Below are 23,671 nucleotides of genomic sequence, written 5' to 3'. Positions count from 1 at the left end.
TGGAGACGGTTCATAAGAGATTCATAAGAATGATTCTGGGAAGGAAAGGTTTATCATATGAGGAGCGTTTGCTGGTTCTGGGCCTGTACTCGCTGGAGTTTAGAAGGATGGGGGGGTGGAATATCACTGAAACGTTCTGAATGTTGAAAGGCCTATAGAGAGTAGATGTGGAAAGGACATTTCCATGATGGGAGAGTGTAGGACAAGAGGGCACAGCCTCAGGATAGAGCGGTGTCCATTTAACACAGAAATGTGGAGAAATTTCTGTTGCTAGCGGGCGGTGAATTTATGGAATTTGTTACCACAGGCAGCTGTGGAGGCCAGATCTTTGGGTGTAATTAAGGCAGAGGTTGATAGCTTCCTGATTGACCACAGCATCAAAGGTTATGGAGAGAAGGCCAGGGAGTAGGACTGAGGAAGGCCAGGGAGTGGGACTGAGGAGGAGAAAAAAGGATCAGCCATAACTGAATTGTGGAGCAAACTTGTTGGGCCAAATGGCCTAATTTTGCTCCTACCTCTTATGGTCTTGTGATATTTTGGGCTGAGACCTTCATTAGGGACTGAAAATGAGGAGGGAAAGACACCAGAATAAAAAGGTGGAGGGAAGGGAAGGAGGTCATGCTAGAAGGTGATAGTGAAGCCAGTGGGTGAGAAAGGTAAGGGATTGGAGAAGAAGGAATCTGACAGGAGAGAAAAGTGGACCATGGGAGAAAGGGAAGTAGGAGGGGCATCAGATGGAGGTGATTGGCAGGTGAGGAAAACAGGTGAGAGGTCAGAGTAGGAAATAGAAGAAGAAATAAGACGGAGGAGAAAAGGAAACTATAAGAAAAAATTACCAGGAGGAGAAATCGATATTCATTCCATCAGGTTGGAGGCTACCCAGACTGAATATGAGGTGTTGCTCTTCCACAGTGAGAGTGGTCTCATTGTGGCAGCAGAGGAGGTCATGGACTGATATGTTGGAATGGGAGTGGGGATAGGAATTAAAATGGTTGGCCACCAGGAAATTGTACTTTTTGCAGATGAAGCGGAGGTGCTCAACAAAGCAGTCGTCCAATTTACATTGGGTCTCAGCAATGTAGAGGAGGCCACATCAGGAGCACCAGATACACTAGACGGCCTCAGCAAATTTGCAGATGAAGTGTTGCCTCACCTGCTGGGGTTCTGATTGGAGGTCAGGGAGGTGGTGAGTAGGCAGGTAAGCATTTCTGACGCTTACATGGATACAGTATACACCGGGAGGGAGATTAATGGGGTAGAATGAATGGACACTGGAATCACTGGAACCCTGTGGAAAGTGGAGAGTGGAGAGTTTACCTCAGCATCGGTGTCGATACTGATTCAGGACATCGTCATGGATATAGAATTCCAAAGTTTTAACAGTCAAGCTGCCCTTGGACATTTCTGTCCCTGGATTCGGGATCATGTCCAGTGACTTACTACAAAATGTAAATATACTTCCATCCCTGAATCTGGCATCTACACTGGGCATTTGCTTCCTTGATAAGGTGAGGCCAGGCTGTCCATTGTTTCTATGGGGGGGGGGGGGTTGCCTAGCTGGGAAAAAAAGGAAACATGGGAAGATGTTTTATTTTATTTTATTTCTTTTATTTGATTTTTAATGTTTTTCCAGTGTTTGCCAGGCAGTGTTGAGTCATTCAAGTCACCCAGACACTGGTCCCAGCACTATGCAAGTAAACTCTGGCCCAACAAAATTGAAGCCCACATCTCCCAAGTCAGCTTTTGAGCTACACGTTCAAAGCTCTCTGTTCTTTTTGAACCAATTGTAGTTTGCAGTGGGCTTAGGTCATGATCCAAAGATGATGTTCTCTGGCCACTGGTTGTTGGCATCTGTGCTGAGGGAACCAGATCATTCTTTCTAGGCTTCTCCTACTTTTGTGCATTCATATTAAGAACATTGTGTACGAAGAGGATGAGGATTGTCTGTCAAACCTTCCATAGTTGATTAGCTTTTGTTGTCCATAGCTCTAACCAGGGTTTGGAAGGATTCCATGCAAATAGATTTTAAAATGAGTTGACACATTGAAAGATTATCTTTGGGTGAAGAAAGTCCTTTAGTCACTTAATCCTTTTGCTACAGAACTTCTGAGCTACCATTGTAACATAAAACTGGATTAAGTATTCCAGAATCTGGTCTTGGGAACTCCTTGCTGCCAATTTGTTCCTGTTCTAACTCACCTTCAAGGGATGAGGTGGGAATAGTGGTCTTCTGGAGAAGAGTTTAGAAGTCTTTGTCTACGTTGGCTGCTTTTGCTTCATGTGAGCACTGTTCAGCAAGCAGAACATTACTCCCACTACAGGCAACATAAAAGACAGCAGTCCAGCACTCGTATTCCAGTCTTGTTCCTGAAGGTGAATGAATCCACTCAAAAATCCAAGTGCTTGGTGATTGTTTGCACATTCGCATGTCTAAAGTGCCAGTGCACTTCCATGGATTTATTGCAGATCTGGTACAGAGACTCTTGAAAGATTTGGTTAGAATCTTCCAAAATGATTAACTGTGAGATTTGACTGGCCACACTGATGTTGTGGCTATTTTAAACACAAGAGATTCTGCAAATTCTAGAAATCTTGAGCAACATACACAAAGTGCTGGAGGAACTCAGCAAGTCAGGTAGCATCTGTGGAAGGGAATAAACACTGGACATTTCAGGATGAGAACTTTCATTTAGGAAGTGGCTATGTTAGTCAAGAACCTTAGTGAAAATATTGCTGCATTACTCCAACCTGTCTTCAGTCTGATAGGCACATCTCTCATTGGGAGGTCTAATGTCTATGCAGCTGTAGATACTTTTCTTAAGAGGAAATAAAATCTAGCTGTGGTATTCTTCTTTTAAGGTATTCTCCCAGCTTTGATTGGGAAGAGAAATGTGCTGTTTGCTTGATGGTATCCATGGGTCCTAATTAAGTTGGTGTTATTTTTATCCTTAACTTGCTAACAGATCATTTTGTTAATGATTTGGTTAGACAGTATTTGGGTATTCAGATTGGCCTGATTATTAAGGGTCCCCTTGGAAGATGCAAAAAAGGTTTTGATAAAAGCAAAGAGAATTAGAGGAAATGTATCATGTAGAAGGAAACCATCATCTTCTTTGCATTGAAAATAGAGCTCTCAAGCTTAAATCTTCCCAACTCCAGCAGTGTTCTTAACTCTGTAAATCATTGTTCTTTAAATAGACATCCCAGCCCTGTTTCAATGTGATGAAGGTTTCACCATACTTTCAGTCAATGAGTCCTAGCTTCATCTACCCTCCAGTGTTTCCGTTGATCAGTTTTAAATCTGCATGCACCCTTTCAGTTTTGACCACTCACAGCTCAAGTAATGGGTCCATCTTGGCTCCTTATAATTTATGAACCTTAGTTCAGTCACGGTCTACTTCCTCTGCTCTGGAAAAGACAGGTATATCCAATCTTTACTCAGAGCTGCACATTTGCAAGACCTGCAACCCTTTCTTTAAATCTCCTGTGCACTCACTCTGGTGCAGTCACATCTTTCCTCTAATGTGGTTATCAGAATTGTGCATGATATGCAAGCTGTGGTTTAATTAATATTGTATACAGTGAGGATAGTTGGTGTCCTCATACCCCAGTGAGTTAGAGACACACCTGTTCCAGCATGTGAAGTCAGCTTTGGCAGACTGGGTGGATGAAAACTACAGTAATCTCTAATGGCCAGGAAGGTGGTACTGCAATGGTCTGTGATGAGTGAGGGGCAGCATAAGACATAGAAGACATCATGGTCATCCACTGCAACTATGGAAGACCCCAGTTTGTGATGCACGTTCGTACCACTGGACCCGGACTTCTGAGGTCAAGAGAGTGGAATTACCCGAGTGCAATGGCTTTTCCACTTTAAAAACTCTCCCGCACAGGGTTCCTGTCATCATCGGACACAACAGATAACCACCACCCACCAACACCAACACCACAGTTTTAGCATAATCCTCTGCTCTTTTATCCTCTTCTAATACGATCCTCAATGCCTTTTTATTTTTTAACTACTTTATTGACCTTTAAGGGTCTATAGATAAACATTAAAAATTTTCACTGTTCCTCTATACTGAACAGTCACAAACACGAGCAAATCTACAGATGCTGGTATTTCAAGCAACACACATAAAAGATCCTGGTGAACGCAGCAGGCCAGGCAGCATCTCTAGGAAGAGGTACAGTCGATGTTTTGTGCCAAGACCCTTCGTCAGGACAAACTGAAAGAAGAGCTAGTAAGAGATTTGAAAGTGGGAGGGGGAGAGGAGATCCAAAATGATAGGAGAAGACAGGAGGGGGAGGGATGGAGCTAAGAGCTGGAAAGTTGATTGACAAAAGGGATATGAGAGGATCATGGGACGGGAGGCCTAGGGAGAAAGAAAGGGGGAGGGGGGAAGCCCAGAGGATGGGCAAGGAGTACTGTATAGTGAGAGGGACAGAGAGAGAAAAAGGAGAAAGAGAGAAAAATAAATTAATAATAATAAATAAATAACAGATGGGGTACGAAGGGGAGGAGGGACATTAACGGAAGTTAGAGAAGTCAATGTTCATGCCATCAGGTTGGAGGCTACCCAGACGGAACATAAGGTGTTGTTCCTCCAACCTGAGCGTGGCTTCATTTTGACAGTAGAGGAGGCCGTGGATAGACATACTGAACAGTCTCCTGTTTGCATCGGTTCTTTTGCCTTGTTGATAACCCAACCCCTCACACTTTCTTGGATTAAATTCCATTCAACACTTTTCTGCCCATCTAACAAGGCCATCTGTAATCTTCTGCAGTCTAAAGCTTTTCTCCTCATGTGTAATCCCAGTTTCAGTGTGATCTAAAAATCTTTTGATCTCATCTCTGTATTTAGGTTTAACTTTAGTATTTCCAACAGGCTGGGTTGTGAGTGTCTGACTTATGGACTGCCACACCAATGAGCCACAACAACTAGAGACTGTCAAGACAAGCAGAGCTGGGAGCACTCAGCAAACTCACTGAGTCAGTGAGGCTGTCCGGTTACTGCTTTTCCCGTGCCTGATCGCTCTCCTGCCACATCTGTTGCTGTGATCCTCTCCCACAAACCATTGTTCATTTCTAACTTCTGAGAACTTCAGGTTTCCATCACTTCTTAGGAATAGAACCCTTTTGTGACCTGAGGACTTCCCTTATAGAAAGCAAAGGACGAAGAACATCATGTTTTCAGCTGCAGTTGCTGGGGAAACTTTTAAGTCACCTTGACCATTGAAGATTTCAGATTCAGTCAGGATTGTAATGTTTTTAATTGTTAAAAAAAAAATAAGCTGTTACCTTAACTGAAATTTTAACCAAAGTGAAATTGAAAATCAAGCGGGGCTTAAATTGGGCATCAGACTTCTTCTCACTAAGAGGTCTAGTTTAAAAATGTGGGGTTGTACTCTTTGAAATTCTGCTTGTTATTGCTTTTGAGTAAAAGGGATTTTTTGTCATCTTTCTCTTGCAGATCTTGAGAGGTTTCCAACTGACGAGCGACAGGCCGTGAAGGCAAGGGTAGGAGTTGGCGCAATGCTTTTGTGTGCTGCCCCTCCACATTTTCCAGGTACTTCCACAATTCCATGAATTTTACACAGATCAATCTCTTTGTTTTAAATTTCAGCTTTCTTTTGCAACTGCCCTCCCTCTAACCCCCACAGCACTAACCAATCCATCTCATCATATTCTGGCTTAGATAGGATCCTGTCACTGTCTAAAGGATGTTGAACTTGACAGCTCATTATGCTGTTAGGGGATAAATTATAGCTGGAAAGCAGATTAACCCAGTGATTAATATCTTGCATCGTTGGATGTGACCCAGTGAGCTTGAGATTGCTTGCTGCAAATACTGTGAAAGCTGGCTTGTGGCATTTAGCTCTGGCACTTAATCTCCTTTTCCAAAGGATTATGGGAATGTTATTGGTCTGTTGTAATTTTTAGTTTGAAAATATGGATATTTTGATGCTTTTTAAAAGTATTGCACTGTTTTGAGATCTTGTTGCAAGCAATTAAAATCTGTGAAATGACTGTGAAATGTTGGTAACTGTAAAAGCTATCTAATCATTCATTTCCTTCAGGAACTTGGTTTCATTTGTGACTCCAGACTGTCCAGTGTGGTTGACTCTTAAATGGCCCGGCAAGCCAATTCATTAGGGGAGTGATTATTGATGTGAATGATTTACATAAAACAGGAGTATTAAGAATTTTTGCTATGTACTTTTTGTCGTGCCGCTTGTTATCTTTTGAGTAGAACATCAAACAGTACACCACATGAACAGGCCATTTGTCCTCTGCTGTCTGTGCAACCATGGTACCAGTCCAAGATGATCTTCAGAGATAAACATGAAGAGACAGGACAGTGGATATTTTAGCACTGGAACGTTTTAGCTTTGGATGGAGATTGAATAAGTTATTTTCTTGAGAAACCAGGCTTAATACAGGTTGCAGATTAAGTTGAAATAAAATTGGTTCCCTTGACAATAGAATCAAGCACTAGTAGTCATGGAGTTAATATAATTCGTAGGAATAGAGGGGAGATGAAGAAATATTTTCTTCAGCCAGATTGTTGAGGAGGCTCTGGAGCATACTGCCTAAAAAGTTGACAGAGGCTGATGTCCACATCACATTTAGAAGGTGCCAGGAAATCTCATTAACCCATGCACGGCTGCGGATCCAGTGCTAAGAGGTCTAGGGAATTGGTACTAATTCTGGGCTTGGTTCCTAGACCAATAAGTGTGTTTTTCAACTCTGCTTGTCCAGTCCAAACCAAATGCAGTTGATAAGTATATACCGAGTATTATTATATTTTAAAATGATTTGTTAGTTTGAATCTGCAGCGGAATAGAACTTAGCACAGGACAGGCTCTGCAGCTCACATTGTCGTGCTGAATTAACTAAACTAATTACATCTAATCCTTTCTGTCTGCACTTGTCTCTCCATTCTCTATGTATTCATGTGCCGATCGAAGAACCTCTTATATGCCTATATCATATCTGTCTTCACCTCAACCCCTGGCAAAGCATTCTAGGTACCCACCACTCGCTGTGTTTAATAAAAAAAAAAGTCCATTGTAGTGCAAAGTCGTCCAAGTGCTTTTATACTGAGGTGGTGATTAGGGTTGTGCAGGTTGGTTCAATCCAGATACTTCTCATGAGTGGAGATCGAAAGCTACTTTGGGATAAATACTTTATTTGTAACATCTGTAGGAGCAAAAGCCAAGATCACAATGGTAGCATCAAATCTGCAAGAAGATAATGTAACCTGGCAAGTTGAGATCACTGCCTGAGGGCCTTTGCTCCCTCTTCTGTTTTCAGGTCAGTTGTTTAAATGAGGGACATTTTGGTCCTGTGTAGATCTCTCACCATCTTGTGGCTGTGAACAGTCACTACGTGGAAGCAGCTAATTCCTCTAACATATATTGGATTTTGCAACTCTTACCATAAACATAAATTCAAGAACAATATATTGTCGGTGAAATTAGAAAGAAAACTGCAGAAGCTGGAAATCCGAAGTACAAAGAGAAAATGTTGGAAAAACCCAGCAGCTCAGGCCGCATCTGTGGAAAGAGCAACAGTCAATGTCTCATGTCAGGCCTCTGAGATGTCGAAGTGCATATATCAGGGAAGGGATCACTATTTCTTTAAATACCAATCTGCACAAACTAGGGCCTTCAGCAGGGAGATGGGCAAGTAAGATGATGGATGATTAAGACTATGGTTATTTCTTCAGTAGTTAGAACAGGGCACGACTGTGCAAGTGTGTGGACGTCAGCCAGTGAGAACAGCGAGAAGAGTTTAAAAGGAGACGGTTATTTCTTCAGCGGTTTGATTGGGGCATGGCTGTGCAAGCGCGTGGACATCAGCCAGTTAGAGTAGCGAGAAGAGTATAAAAGGAGACACCTTATAGAGTGGGCAACGGAGCAGATGGGTTCAGAGTAGAAAGGTTTTGGCTCAATGGGGCTTCGGCGATAACGGGTGGAGGCCGATAACGGGTGGAGGCCATGTAGGTTGCCGGTGTGGAATACAGACAGGAAGAATATGTGTGAGGCCAGTGTTCTGTGCTGGGTATCAGATGTGGGAAGTCCGGGAGACTTCCAGCCTCCTGGATGGCCACATTTGCGCCAGGAAGCTGAAGCTCCCTGGGGACCACGTTAGGGAACTGGAGATGCAGCTCGATGACCTTCGTCTGGTCAGGCAGAATGAGGAGGTGAAGGGAGCTACGGGCAGGTAGTCACACCGGGGCCTCGGGCGACAGATAAGTGGGTAACAGTCAGGAGAGGGAAGTGCAGGAGTCAGAGGCTAGAGAGCACCCCTGTGGCTGTACCCCTTGACAATAAGTACTCTTCCTTGAGTACTGTTTTGGGGGGATGGTCTCCCTGGGGGAAGCAGCAGTGGCCACGCCTCTGGCACAGAGTCTGGCGCTGTGGTTCAGAAGGGTAGGGAAAGGAAGAGGATGGCAGCAGTGATAGGGGACTCTATAGTTAGAGGGTCAGACAGGCGATTCTGTGGACACAGGAAAGAAGCACAGATGGTAGTTTGCCTCCCAGGTGTCAGTGTCTGTGATGTTTCTGATCGCATCCACAATATCCTGAAGTGGGATGGTGAACAGCCAGAGGTCATGGTACATATTGGAACCAACGACATAGGCAGGAAAATGGAGGAGGTCCTGAAAACAGACTACAGGGATTTAGGAAGGAAGTTGAGAAGCAGGACCACAAAGGTAGTAATCTTGGGATTACTGCCTATTCCACGTGACAGTGAGTATAGGAATAGAGTGAGGTGGAGGATAAATGTGTAGCTGAGGGATTGGAGCAGGGGGCAGGGATTCAGATTTCTGGATCATTGGGATCTCTTTTTGGGGCAGGAGTGACCTGTACAAAAAGGACGGGTTGCTTTTGAATCTGAGGGGGACCAATAGCCTGGCGGGAAGGTTTGTTAAGGCTATTGGGGAGAGTTTAAACTAAGATTGCTGGGGGGTGGGAACCAAACTGAAGAGACGGAGGAAGAGGTGGTTGGCTCACAAATAGATAAAGCTTGGAGACAGTGGATAGGCAGGTGATAGAGAAAGGACGCGTCAGACCGATGGTTTGAGATGTGTCGATTTTAATGCAAGGAGTATTATGAACAAAGCGGATGAGCTTAGAGCATGGATCAGTACTTGGAGCTATGATGTTGTGGCCATTACAGAGACTTTGATGGGTTAGGAGCAGGAATGGTTAGAAAGGACAGGGAGGGAGGCAGAAGAGGTGGGGGCGTGACACTGTTGATCAGAGATAGTGTCACGGCTGCAGAAAACGAGGAAGACATGGAGGGATTGTCTACAGAGTCTCTTTGGGTGGAGGTTAGGAACAGGAAGGGGTCAACAACACTAGGTGTTTTTTATAGACCACCCAATAGTAACAGGGACATTGAGGAGCAGGTAAGAAGACAGATTCTGGAAAGGTGTAATAATAACAGGGTTGTCATGGTGGGAGATTTTAATTTCCCACATATCTATTGGAATGTCCCTAGAGTGAGGGGTTTAGATGGAGTGGAGTTTGTTAGGTGTGTTCAGGAAGGTTTCTTAACACAATATACAGATAAGCCTACACGAGGAAAGGCTGTACCTGATCTGGTATTGGGAAATGAACCTGGTCAGTGTCAGATCTCTCAGTGGGAGGACATTTTGGAGATAGTGATCTCCTTTACCATAGCATTGGAGAGGGATATGAGCAGACAAGTTAGGTAAGCATTTAATTGGTGTAAGGGGAAGTATGAGTATCAGGCAGGAATTTGAAGCATAAATTGGGAACAGATGTTCTCAGGGAACCCAGTACGGAAGAAATGTGGCAAATGTTCAAGGGATATTTGCATGGAGTTCTGCATAGCCACGTTCCAATGAGACAGGAAAAGGATGGTAGAGTACAGGAACTGTGGTGTACAAAGGCTGTTGTGAATCTAGTCAAGAAGAAGAGCTTATGAAAGGTTCAAAAAACTAGGTAATGATAGAGATCCAGAAAATCATAAGGCTAGCAGGAATGAGCTTAAGAAAGAGATTAGGAGAGCCAGTAGGGGCCATGAGAAGGCTATGGCAGACAGGATTAAGTAAAACCCCAAGGCATTGTACAAATTTGTGAGGAGCAAGAGGATAAGACATGAGAGAATAGGACCAATCAAGTGTGACAGTGGAAAAGTGTGTATGGAACCGGAGGAGATAGCAGAGGTACTTAGTGAGTACTTTGCTTCAGTATTCACTGCGGAAAAGGATCTTGGCAATTGTGGGGATGACTTACAGCAGACTGCAAAGCTTGAGCATGTAGAAATTAAGGAAGGGGATGTGCTGGAGCTTTTGGAAAGCATCAAGTTGGATAAATTACTGCGACTGGACAAAATGTGCTCTAGGCTACTGTGGGAGGCGAGGGGGGAGATTGCTGAGCCTTTGGCGATGATCTTTGCATCATTAATGTGCAGGGTTTGGAGGATGGTTACATATACATATGTGGTTTACCACAGGTCACCAGGCCAGATTGTTAAGGGAGTTGTCCAGTTGTCTCCTAGGGATATAGTGAGTTAATCCCCAATAGGGCAGTGGTATGCAATTTTCAAAATTCGTGTTTTGCTTCAGGTCCTATCTTCCTTTGAGCTCTGGTTTCCACGCAGATTTTGTTTGGTTTCCCCACAGATGACCTCAGGTATCGCTGGCTGCTGAACGCTTTCCCCAGGTTTATTGTGTCCAGCCGGCGCCATTTTGTTTCCCAGACCACTGGAAACCTCTACATTGCGAAAGTGGAAGACACCGACTTGGGCAATTACTCCTGTATGGTCAGCAGTCCATCCATTTCCAAAAGTGTTTTCAGCAAGTACATCCCTCTCATCCCTCAAACAGGTGGTAAGAATTAATCATTTTTGCTTTTGCAAATTTTTCCTCAAATGTTTGCTTTTCGGGACTTTTGTTTGTTTTGCAGATGGGATTTATTGCAGATGATTAAATGTAAAGAATCTTGAATCCAAAAGATAAAGGCATCCTAATATCTTCAGGATGCGATCTCTTGATTTAATAGTAAATTTCAAGAGTTCACAAGCTCTCTGGCATTTTCATGCGTTAACAGCGCAAACCTGCTATGGTTAGGATAAAATATTCAAGTACGGGGTAGGATAGATACTGCAAATCTCCCAATTTTGTGTCTTGGTTACATAAACATCTGAAGATTGAGTGGAAAGTTTTGGAAACACTTAGCATCGCAGGCCGCATCAATGGAGAACAGAATGGAATTAACATTTCTCTTCAGTGATTATTTACCCTGTCAGTGACAAGGTGAAAAGTGCAGGAGGAGTACTTATGGTGATTGATAGTTGTTGGCATGGACTCAATGGGCCGAAAGGCCTGGTTCCATATCCTATCCATCTGTGACCCCAGTCAGAACTGGTTCTTTCTCCATAGCTGCTGCTGCTTTGCTGACTGCTCCAGTCTACTTCTGCCTCAGCCGTCTTATGGCTGAACGCATTGCGTCTTCAATTTAATTTTGTTGAAATTGCTATTAAATGATTGATGAAGGCTATTAAATGGGTCCTGACTATGTACGCTTGCTTCATTTTGTTCCAGTAGCAATGATCAGAAACACCCCCGTTTTTTTTTTAAATCCCAGGCTTAGTGAAAAGATATCCTGCTGACATTCAGGTGAAGTTCTCCGATACCCAGGTCCTGATGGGTGAAAATCTGACTCTTGAATGCTTTGCGCTTGGAAAGTAAGTAGGAAGATTAAAGAAGTTGTGGTGTGAACAATGAGGGAGTCTCCCCTTGCTACATTACTCTTCTTACAGTGTGTGTAGCTATTAATGAAGTGCAGTGTATATGGAGGAGCAGGAATAGGCAATTCAGCCTCTCACACCTGCAATAACAATGAATTCCTCATCTATTTCTCGCTGCGGTTCATTATCCCGTGAAACCCTTGCCTCAAAGCGATCTCAGTCTGAAATCAACTACTTAAGGCTCTAGCGTTTGGAAGGGAGAATTTAGCATTTCCCGTTCCCTGTGGGAGAGTGCTTCCTGATTTATCCCCTCATTACTCTGGGTGTAATCTCAAGATTTCCTCCTCTTGTTTTGGATTCCCCACTGCAGTGCTTGATGCCTGGGACTCGGTGGACTGAAGGCTGTATTTCTCTGTTCCATGATTCCATGATTTCACCATCACCTTCTCTATAGTGATAGGTGAAGGACAGTTAAATGGCAGCTAATCCCTGTGAAGCATGCATCCCATAATGAAAACCAGACCGATCGCACCTCAGTCATTGCAGTCTGATCACACAGTCTAGGAACCATCTTTCTGGGGGGGTTGTTCATGATTTTCTTTAACGTGATTTCTCATAGATAGATAGATAGATAGATAGACATACTTTATTGATCCCGAGAGAAATTAGGTTTCGTTACAGTTGCACCAACCAAGAACAGAGTACAAACATAGCAATACAAAACCACAAACTATCAAATAATAATATGTAAACCATGCCAGATGGAAATAAGTCCAGGACCAGCCCATTGGCCCAGGGTGTCTGACCCTCCAAGGGAGGAGCTGCAAAGTTTGATGGCCACAGTCAGGAATGACTTCCCATGACGCTCAGTGCTGCATCCGGTGGAATGAGTCTCTGGCTGAATGTACTCCTGTGCCCAACGGTGTAAATTATGTTACACGCCGATGTCAGGTTGGCAGAGGGAGGGATGTACACAACAGCCACAATTGCATGTGAGATTTCCCTTGGCATATAAGATGGCTGGAGTCCAACAGCAAAAAGTTCAATATCCGGGCTACAAACACGTTCCTTGATCGTAATATGACCAGGATTGCACCATCTGTTGTTAACCAGAACAGCAAGTCACCCCTCCTTTACGCTTACCGCTCTCAGTGCACTTCCGGTCAGCCCGAACGGTCTGGAAGCCCTTTATGGAAACGTTTTGGTCGGGTATGTCCTCATGCTGCCACATTTCAGTAAAACACATAACACTGCACTCCCGAAATGTTCTCTGACTCCTGGCTAGCGCCGTCAACTCATCCATTTTATTACCCAGCGATCTCACATTGCCCATAATGAGAGAGGGGCGACACGGCTTATAACTCCTCTTCTCCATAAGTCTCTGTTGTCTCGACCCGGTCCTCTTCCCTTGCCTTTTTGATCCCCCTCTGCATCCTCTGTGTGTTTCCCTCCAGATTTCAGCAGGGGTGTCCGCCACTCTGTTCGCTAAACCGTCCGGCATAAGCACAATCAGCTGGTCCCTGGAATAAACAATGCAACCATACTGCTGCCCTGCTAATGAGACGTGTCCAAATGTAACTATTTCCAGCGCTAAAGACCCAAATAAAACTCTCTCCACCAGCATGTTAGAGAGGGTGTAGCTTCAACGTGTTACCGTGAAAAAAAAATACAACAAATAACGTAAGTTAAAAAAGTAAGAAATCTAGTCGGAGTGGCTATAACAGGCTGCATGCACCACTTGAGATCACTCTGTAGTTATCTGCCCTGTGTTGTGTGAGTATGCAGGAAAATACAAGCCCAGTGCAGACCAACAGGCAGTATCCATTGGCCGGCTCTTCAACCATGAATGGTACATCTCATTCTACTGTTCAGGGACACCCACACTCTTCTCTGCAGGAACCAGGAAAGGTGATGTCTTCTCCCCTTGGATTCCTGATTCACAGCCCAGGGGAGTGAGACCTTTAAGAAACAAAGATCAATGTAGCACAGACAACAGGCTCATTGACCCAACAGGCACAGATTTATTGGCTCATCGGCCCAATGACGGATGGTGATGGTGATATACGGTGATGTTTTGCAGACAGCTAACAAAACTACTAGCTATTCTACTAAATATACTTTCTTTCTGGATTATGATTACTGCAGTTTGCAGCCCTTTACTTCCCTTTGGGAATTGTGCTTTTGAATTGCCCGAACTATCTGACGTTTTGGCAGTATCCTGAAGGATTCGGCAAACTGGACTCTGAAGTGTGCAGGTACAGCCACTGCACCGTTGCTGGAGCAGACTTTGGCTGGATTAAAACTTTGGGCCCATTTGAAACCAGACTGAAGTTGCACGACCCAGGCGAGAGAGTGAAAAATGAACTGATGTTGAGCCGATGTAAGTGCGGAGCCGGATTAAAAAGATTAAGGCGTCACGGCTGAGTGCAGAGACGTACAGCTCACTACTCTGTGTCAACCAGGATCCCCCATCTGACCCTGTCCCGTCTGCCTGCATTTGACCCTCTCGTCTCGCTGCTGCCATCTGGAGGCTGGTGCCAAAGTCCTCCTGCCACCAGATTTTGAGAGCAGTTGTTGCCCTGCAGCCACCTCTACGCTCTTCAGCACTAAACTGACTCTGTGGCTGTGGACCCACTTTCGGAGACTCTGCGGTTCATGTTCTGTGCGTTATTTGTTTACCTTTTTTATTGTTTGCACAGTCTGTTCTTTCTTCGCATTTTGTATGTTCGACAGCCTTTGTTGTGTGTGGATTCCATTGTGTTTCTTTGTGTTGCGGCTGCCTGCCTGAAGGTGAATCCCAGGGTTCTATATGGTATACCTAATTCGATAATAAACGTACTTTGAACTTAGCTCATCCCAAGTTGCTGCATTCAGCCCCTATCAGTCTTGCGCTGTGTCAGCCTTTACCATCAGTTTCCTGTATTGCCATATCAATGCAACGCTTGCCCTCTGAACCTATTCCTGCAAATGCAAACCTCTCTGAGGATCCTGGTAGTGACTCTGCTGAGTGCTCTGGAATACATTTCTGCACTCATCCTATTGCATGTGAACTGACAGTGCGAACAGGGCAGACAGGGCCAGCAGGTCAAATGTGAAACCTGAGCCCAACCCAGCTCCTGAGGCTGAGGTCACATTTTGCTCTCGTGGGCAATCTGTGCTTGAAATGAATATTTTGGGGGAAGATGTGCTTGGAAGTGAAAAGTGCTGAGGATAAGTAGACCAGGATTCAGCAGTCCTGACGAAGGGTCTCGGCCCGAAACGTGGACTGTAGCTTTTCCTAGAGATGCTGCCTGGCCTGCTGCATTCACCAGCAACTTTGATGTGTGTGGCCAGGATTCAGCTTTATTGGTGTGAATCAGAAACTACTCCAGGGTCAAGGCAGACTGGGGTAAACCATTTGTTAATCTCATTGTAACTATTACCTTGACAACTTTGGTCAAAACTCCAGAACAGACATTTCCCTTGTCCCCTCTACCGCTCTCTACAAGTTAAGACAGGATTTCACACCTTTTCAGTTCTGATGGGGAATTTTTGACTGATGACGTCAGTTTGGTTCCTCTCCACATGGATACTGTCTGGCCTGCTCAGTGTTTCCACCATTCCCTGTTCCTGTTACTGGATGCTGTCTTTTTTTTTTGCCTCAGTTAGAGAAATCCATGCTGGAGTAGGGGCAACTTTCACACTCAAAGGAAAATCTACAGGTGCTGGAAATCCATGCAAAACACACAAAATGTTGGAGGAACTCAGCAGGTCACGCAAGATCTATGGAAAAAAGTACAAAAGTACATCCTTTTAAATCTGCTCCTCATCTTCTTTCCTCCAGTCTTGGAGAAGGGTCGCTGCCCAAATCGTCAGCTGTACTTTTTTCCATTGATGCTGCTGACTTCCTCCAGCATTTTGCTTAAGAGAAACTTTGCTGGGGTAAAGCACACTGGTGCAATATACATTTGGGAAAAATTTACTTAGGTAACCGACATTAGGCTAAATCACATTGGGTTAACATATGCTGGGATAAACCAATCTGGGGCAACCCATACTTGGATAAATTGTGCCAGGTTCAGTTTTGTTTTGACAACCCATGCCAATGTAAGCTACACTGGGTGAACCATGCCAATGTAAACCCTGCTGGGAAAACTGCACTGGGGTAAATCATGTAGTGTTATTCCCATGCTGTGGTAAATTGTAAAATCCCTCAATATGATCCTACACTTCATTGTTTACCTGCACTGCACTTTCTCTGTAGCTGCCACACTTTATTCTGCATTCTGCTATTGTTTTACCTTGTTCTATCTCAGTGCACTGTGTAATGGTTTGATCTCTATGGAAAGTATGCAAGTCAAGCTCAGTATCTCAGTATATGTGAGAAAAATCATAGACTAAACTAAATTGTGCATCTGGGTTGAATCTCCCCAGGGTAAATAATGCTGGAGTAAACGGTTCCAGGGTAAAACAGTTCTGAAATCAGAAGTAAGATAACATTACAGCAAGCTTCATTAGCTAGAGAAGACCAAATAAATAAAGGCACCAGTAAAATCACTTGGGTAACCTGGGATTTGTTTCGTCATTTTTAAAAGCTGAAAATAGCCTCGGCACCAGATGAGCAGGATGGTGTTGGTGAGGCTGAGAGATGGGGGTGCCCTCTTTCAGAGGGATTACTGTAGTTCTGGTCCTGATCCATCACAGCCAATAGGAAGGTCCCTTCTAGCTCCCTTCACTCTGTTCCTTTCCCTGTAAATCACTATTAATAGTTTGTAGAGCTGTTGCCTCGAGCAGCTGGGTAGTTAAATGAGAGGGAACATGCTATTTCTTCAGAGAGAAGAGTTTTTAATGAAACAAAATGCTTTTAGGGCTAAAGGTGCACTGTTTGAAATGATGGTAGAGCCAGGACATAAGGAAAGAGTTTGGCATTGCGGTTATCTCTTAAAGCGTGATCAGTAACCTGACGGCCTCCTTGTGAGCTCCTTGGTTCATTTATAGGCTGATTAATACAGATACAGTGAAACACAGAAAGTGATCTTAAATCTAGGGGAATAAATTCAATACTGCTCTCTGTTTAAGTGACAGAAGTAGGCTTGGCCTGGGCAAAGGGGCAGAGTGTCACAGAATAATATTCTCTGTGTCATGCTGCAAGTGTGCTTGGGACAGTTTTTTTTTGAAGTTCTCCTATAAGACACATTTACACCAAATATGCTTTCATATTTCCAGCTTGATCAAAAAGATCTTATACTGGTAGGTCTTCTTCTTAGCCAAGTTTACCTCAGTAAATTGAGGAATATGTGGATCCGTTTCTTTTTGCCCCAGACCTCTGGTGTTAATCCCAACATGTGCATTGCTTTTGAAATTGGACTACTATACAAACTGGCATTCACTTCTTTCTCTCACTCCCCTCATTTCTTTCCTCTCTACCCATCTCTCCACCCCTTTCCTCTATGCCCACACTTTCCCACTCTCCCCACCTTCCCCTCTCTCTCCCACCTTCCCCTCTCTCTCCCACCTTCCCCTCTCTCTCCCACCTTCCCCTCTCTCTCCCACCTTCCCCTCTCTCTCTCCCACCTTCCCCTCTCTCTCTCCCACCTTCCCCTCTCTCTCTCCCACCTTCCCCTCTCTCTCTCCCACCTTCCCCTCTCTCTCTCCCACCTTCCCCTCTCTCTCTCTCCCACCTTCCCCTCTCTCTCTCCCACCTTCCCCTCTCTCTCTCCCACCTTCCCCTCTCTCTCTCCCACCTTTCCCTCTCTCTCTCTCTCTCTCACCTTTCTCTCTCTCTCTCTCTCTCTCTCTCTCTCTCTCTCACCTTTCCCTCTCTCTCTCTCTCCCCCACCTTTCCCTCTCTCTCTCCCACCTTCCCCTCTCTCTCTCCCACCTTCCCCTCTCTCTCTCCCACCTTCCCCTCTCTCTCTCCCACCTTCCCCTCTCTCTCTCCCACCTTCCCCTCTCTCTCTCCCACCTTCCCCTCTCTCTCTCCCACCTTCCCCTCTCTCTCTCTCCCACCTTCCCCTCTCTCTCTCCCACCTTCCCCTCTCTCTCTCCCACCTTCCCCTCTCTCTCTCCCACCTTTCCCTCTCTCTCTCTCTCTCTCACCTTTCCCTCTCTCTCTCTCTCTCTCTCTCTCTCTCTTTCTCACCTTTCCCTCTCTCTCTCTCTCCCCCACCTTTCCCTCTCTCTCTCCCACCTTGCCCTCTCTCTCTCCCACCTTTCCCTCTCTCTCCCACCTATCCTCTCTCTCACCTTTCCTTCTCTCTCCCACCTTTCCCTCTCTCTCACCTTTCCCTCTCTCTCCCACTTTTCCCTCTCTCTCCCACTTTTCCCTCTCTCTCCCACTTTTCCCTCTCTCCCACTTTTCCCTCCCACTTTCCCCCCTCTCTCCCACTTTTCCCCCTCTCTCCCACCTTTCCCCCTCTCTCCCACCTTTCCCTCTTTTTCTCCCACTTCCATCTCTCCTCCTCCCTCTCTACCCCTTCCTCCTTTCCACCCTACCCCTCTCCCAAAACTTTTACTTCCCTCCCTGCCCTTCCCACAACAACACTCCCTTCCCCTTCTTCAACCTGTCCTTCTCTCCTCCCTTCCTGTTTCTTCTCCCCTTGTCTTACTCTCCTTTCTTTCTCTCTTCCCCATCTCTCTCCTTCACCCCCCTTCCCTGTCTTTCCCTCCCCTTCATTGCCTTCCTCCCTCTCTTCCTTCAGCCCAATCCCTTGGATCCAGTGGCGGAAGGTGGGGGGCAGCCTGCCCAGCAGTGCTGAGCTGCTCAATTTCAACACCGTTCTGAGGCTGTCAAACATCCAGCCTGAGGACGAGGGCTCCTACGAATGTGAAGCCACGAACTCCAAAGGGAAAGATCGTGTCGATGGCTGGCTGTCCGTGCATGGTAAGAGAGCACATCCACCAACATATACCGCAAGAGTTCGGGACTTTGCTGTACTCTGCTGCCTCTGCTCTGGTCCTCTGAGGGCACAGAACATCTCACTGCAGGCAGGAAATTAGACCTTGGAGAGCATTCAGAAGGGATTGGCTGGATTAGTTCAATCACTAGGGAAAATGGAGTGCATCAAGGTTTGAGAAAAGCGCTTGAGGTCTCACAGGGTAAATGTCAACCCATTCCACTAGAATGTGAGTTGGGATACTTTTAGGAGACACAAACTTACATTGTTGAGAAGAGAACCCAAAACATGAGGTGGGTTGCCATGGCAAATGTTAGTCCTTACTGGATAAGACTGGGGAATTAATAAAGGCAAATAATAAAATGGCAGTGACTTTGAATAAATATGCAAAAGGAGTAGCAAATCCAGGCAACAGGGAGGAGGGAACTTAAAGCAAGGTAAAGGTGTATGGTTAATAAATAGCACTAAAGGCTGACCGAGTCTTGGAGAAAGCGGCTGCAGAGGTCTGTTGTTCCAAAACTCACTAGATTTTGGAAAGGCTCTGACAGGTTAGAACACCACAAGTGTAACAAGGGAAAATGACAAGAATATCAAGCAAAGTAACATATTATTTTTTGAAAGGGGAATCACTCAGGCTTGACAAACTTAGAGTTATTTTTTGGTTGTAGGGAGTAGGATGCCTCAGGGAGAACAAGTAGGTGTAATATATTTGGATTTTTGAAAAGCATTTAGTGAACTGTCACTGCAGAAAGCGAGAGCTCGAAGCATTGGTGATACTACATTAGCACATGTAAGGACTGGTTTACTAGCAAAAAAAGGAGCCCTAGAATAAATGGATTATTTTCAGGATGGTAAACTGTAACTAGTGAGGTACCAGAACTATCAGTGTTTATGCCTCAAATATTTACAGTCTAGGTGAGTTAGGTGAAGGAACGGTTTACTGTGACTAAGTGTATTGACAAAAGATAGGTGGGCCAACATGGTATGAGGAAAACAAAGTCTGCAAGGATGTAGATAGGTTAAGCATGTGGTCAGAAGTTTTGCAGATGATGTATGATATGTGATCTTATCTGATCTGTAAGGAAGATTAAGTAAACAAACTATTTCTGAATGGATTTAGACAACAGAACACTGTCTTACAACTGTATTGGACATTGTTGAGACCACACCTCCATTACTGTGTTGGAGTTCCAATTAGAGCCAATCACTTGTTGGTTCCTAAGATGAAGGGTTGCCAAAACTCCATCAAGTTGGAATATATAAGAACAAGAGGTGAACTTACTCAAACATTCTGAGGGGGCTTAACAAGGTAGAGGCTGAGAAAATGTAACTTGCGGCACAGTTTCAGAACAAGGCCTCTCCATTTAAGTCAGAAGTGAGAGGGGATTACTTTTCTCATTTGTTATTGGAGTGCAAAATTGTTATTAGTGTCATCTTTTGAATACAGCTCTAAAGAAATGGATCTCCTGTCAGAGTTGGGCATTTGACAAGTCTTTGCACAGAATTATTGACTAATTCTGTCAGCTCTGACTAAATGATTATATTTACTATTAGAGGAAACAATGCCATGAATGTTCTCAGTTTTACTGATTTATTATCTAAGCAGAAATGATCAAGCTTCGTATTTCTGATAGAGAAGCATGTTCTCTCAGTCAAAATCCTTTGATGCAGATGGTGGAGAAATGAGATTGGTATTTCAGTGATGACTATTTCAGATCTGCAGCATCTCCTGTGTTTCTTGACTCTCTACCCCTTGTACTTTTGAGGGTGATGACTCCTGTGCAGTTGAATGTTCAGGATAAAAATGTATATATGTTGCTTGTCATTGTCTTTCTTGCTTCAGTTTAGCACTGTCCTTTCATGTTCATTCTAAAAAAAAAAGTTCCTTTAGGTTTTCTAAACAGCTCTGAAAATCTAAAGCTTTTATAATTAAGCCCCACTGACTTTTTCTCATTTCTCATTTTCACCCCTGTTGGGTGTCTTCTAGTTGGCTAGAGAAGATATATTTTCTTTCAACAACACACAGCAAACCTCTTTTCCAAGTCTTATGCAATGACCTAAATAGAAAAGAAAGCCATACCAATTTATTTTACAGGACTTGGCTCTCAAAACAGACTGGCTAAGGAAATGCCTGAGCTTTATGAGAAGTTTAGTTTCTTTTCAACTCTTGGTGACTATAGTCCTCTTCTTACAGGACTGCACACTTCTGACTTGTCAAGATGCACAATGCTTGAGATTGTTTGTTATACTGAGCTCCCTGCAACCAGAGACTATGCTCACTACTACTGCCAGTTGCATTTATCAAATCTCTTGAACCAAGTGTTACCAACGTCAAGAAAGTCAAGCAACACTCTAGATCTGAAACAATAATCACTGAAATGTCAATCCCATTTCTCCATCATAATTCTATCAAAGGATTTTTGATTGAATTAAGGTCCTGATGAAAGGTCTCAGCCCAAAACGCTGCTGTACTCTTTTCTATAGATGCTGCCTGGCCTGCTGAGTTCCTCCAGCATTTCATGTATGTTGTTTGGATTTCCAGCATCTGCAGATTTTCTCTTGTTTGTTATTGGACTCTATCAAAGGATTTTGGCAGAGAGAACATACTTCTCTATCAGAAATACAAAGCTTGGTCATTTCTGCTCGGATAATAAATCAGGAAAACTGATGACATTTATGACGCTGTTTCCTCTAATAGTAAACATAATCATTTAGTCAGCCAATAAGGATGTCAATAATCACGTACAAAGAATTTTTACATGCCCAACTCTGACAGATGATTATATTGTTCAGTCCACAAGAACCCTGAGGCAGTAGACAACAACTGTAGAGGGAACAGCCCTGCCCCAGTAGAAGTTCTGTGACATCATACACATAGTCGTGAAGTAGATTCTGCCCTTTCATTTTCCAGTCTGATGAAAGGTCTCAGGCCAAATGGCAATTTTTATTCCCTTCCATAGATGCTACCTGACCAGCTCATTTACTCCAGCATTTTGTGTGTGTTGCTGCAGATGATGTTCTCATCTTGATGTTTTCTGGCATCACTCTTTAGAGCAGCCAAGCTGAACTTCAGGTGCAGTTCCGTTTCACTCCTATCACCATTAGGTCACAATTTGTCGAGGGGGAGATAGTATCTGTTGACTGTCTCAGCTGGTGCAAGACTCCTTTATAACCTCCCTAAAGATCAACATTAGCATCTCTCTAGTGTAGCCTTCAGCACCTTCTATAGAGAGCCCAATGTCTGTCCACCAAACATAGCAGCCGCTCTGTGTCCTTGAAGTGAAGGCATTCTTCCTCACTTTGGTCCTGCAATTGCCCTTTCTGACCATGGGCCCTTAGACCTGCTCATAAAGTGTGTCTCAAAATACTGTGTCAGGTTTACTTTCAAGAAATAATAATTTTTTCAGCCCTTTGAGCTACGTTGCCCAACATCCCCTGTCAACCTCTGATCTAATCACGGGCCAATTTCCAATGACCAATTAACCTACTAACTGGTACATCATTAGAGTGTGGGAGGAAATCGGAGCACCCGGAGAAAACCCATGCATCTCATAGGGAGGACATGCAGACTCCTTCCAGAGGATGCTGGGATTGAACTCTGAACTCCATGGCCTTGAACTGTAGTGTCGTGCTAACCGCTAAGCTACCATGGTGCCCATATATATAATAATATAATAAAGTATATTCTGTCCAGCTGTTTTTAAAGTTGCCTTGTGCTTCTTTCTTCTTCACTGTATTGTTCATGTTGCTGCTGTCTATGTACAAAGGGAATCGATCTCCATGAATCTGAGGCAGAATCACCTTGATGGAGTTTAAAAACTTTTTATTCTAATTTTAAGTATGTTGATTAGAATTCCTCATGGTCAAAAGATGTTGAAATTCAAACGTTGCAAAGTCTTTAGAACTTGATGAGTTTAAAACTCTCCCCAGACCTACTTCGTTCCACCCCACCCGAAGTAATATTTTGGCCCTGGATTTTATTCTGAGCAATAAATTACTAAAGTACTTGTGTGCCACAGCATTGTCTTTCCAGTCACGTTTGATCTGGTGCAAAGTCAAACTCTTTATATCCCATTTATACACTTCTGTGAATGCGGTCAGTTCTGTGAGTGTTTGTTAAGGAGCTTTAATTGAACCAGTGAGGTCTTCCATTCAACAGCTGATCAAGTGCCTTGCAGAACAGTGAAGGGATTAGAGCTTGAACTCCAATCAGTGTCAGGAAACATAGAGGCTACAATCAGAGCATATTCTTACACATAATCCTTGGCAGAGCACAGAAACATTTTTGGCACGAGTACAACACTGGGAGAGAATTGTGATTTTCATGCATTTTATGTTGAGAGGCTGATACAGGAATCTCAGACCAGAGGAAGCTGTTTAGCTGATTAACAGAGAACACTGCAACACAGTAAAGGCCCTCAGCCCACTATGTGGTGTTATCTACTCTAAGATCAATCTAATCCTTCTCTCCTGCATTACCTTCCATTTTTCTATCATCCATGTGCCTATCTTAAGAGTTTCATAAATTCCCTACCACCACCATTGGCAGGGCATTCCACACACACCCAGACATTACTGTCTGTGTAAAAGACTTACCTCTGACATTCCCCCGATACTTTCCTTCAATCATCTTAAAATGATGATCCCTGGTATTAGCCATTTCCACCCTGGCAAAAGTCTTTGGCTGTCTACTCGATCTATGTCTCTTTATCATCTTGTTCCCCTATATCATCGCCTCTCATCCTCCTTCGCACCAAAGAGAAAGTTATTACCAGTCGGCCTCCAGTATTGATGATCGTAGCAACTTGATCTATGAAACAAAACCTCTCATCCTCCTCTCCCTTGTCACCACATACGCATGTTTCCTTTCTCTTAGTAGATTAAATCTGTGTCCTCCTTGCTGCTGATGGATCAATTTGCCAGTGAAACACTTTGCAGATGACATGAAGCTTGGTAGAATTGTGGAATTTTTTTTTGGCAGTATGGCTTATGAGGAGGTATGGAGAGCGTGAGTGGTTAGGTGAATGGCAGGTAGAAAAGTGTGCGTTCACCTCACTGGAAGAAA

The 23,671-nt window shown here is 44.1% G+C and overlaps 1 protein-coding gene across 2 annotated transcripts in view; it reads left to right on the top strand.

Moving 5' to 3' along the window:
* LOC140202725 (contactin-1-like) overlaps nt 1-23,671 on the top strand; it is a 525,313-nt gene that overhangs the window by 155,168 nt on the left and 346,474 nt on the right. For both annotated transcript variants that reach the window (XM_072267960.1, XM_072267961.1), the window contains exons 5-8: nt 5,475-5,570; nt 10,665-10,871; nt 11,629-11,728; nt 18,412-18,593. In XM_072267960.1, the coding sequence (XP_072124061.1) occupies nt 5,475-5,570; nt 10,665-10,871; nt 11,629-11,728; nt 18,412-18,593 (585 nt within the window). The remainder of the gene's footprint in view (nt 1-5,474; nt 5,571-10,664; nt 10,872-11,628; nt 11,729-18,411; nt 18,594-23,671) is intronic.

The sequence above is a fragment of the Mobula birostris genome, chromosome 9, assembly GCF_030028105.1.
Source record: "Mobula birostris isolate sMobBir1 chromosome 9, sMobBir1.hap1, whole genome shotgun sequence".
Lineage (NCBI taxonomy): Eukaryota > Metazoa > Chordata > Chondrichthyes > Myliobatiformes > Myliobatidae > Mobula > Mobula birostris.
This window is presented reverse-complemented; position numbering and strand designations above follow the sequence as displayed.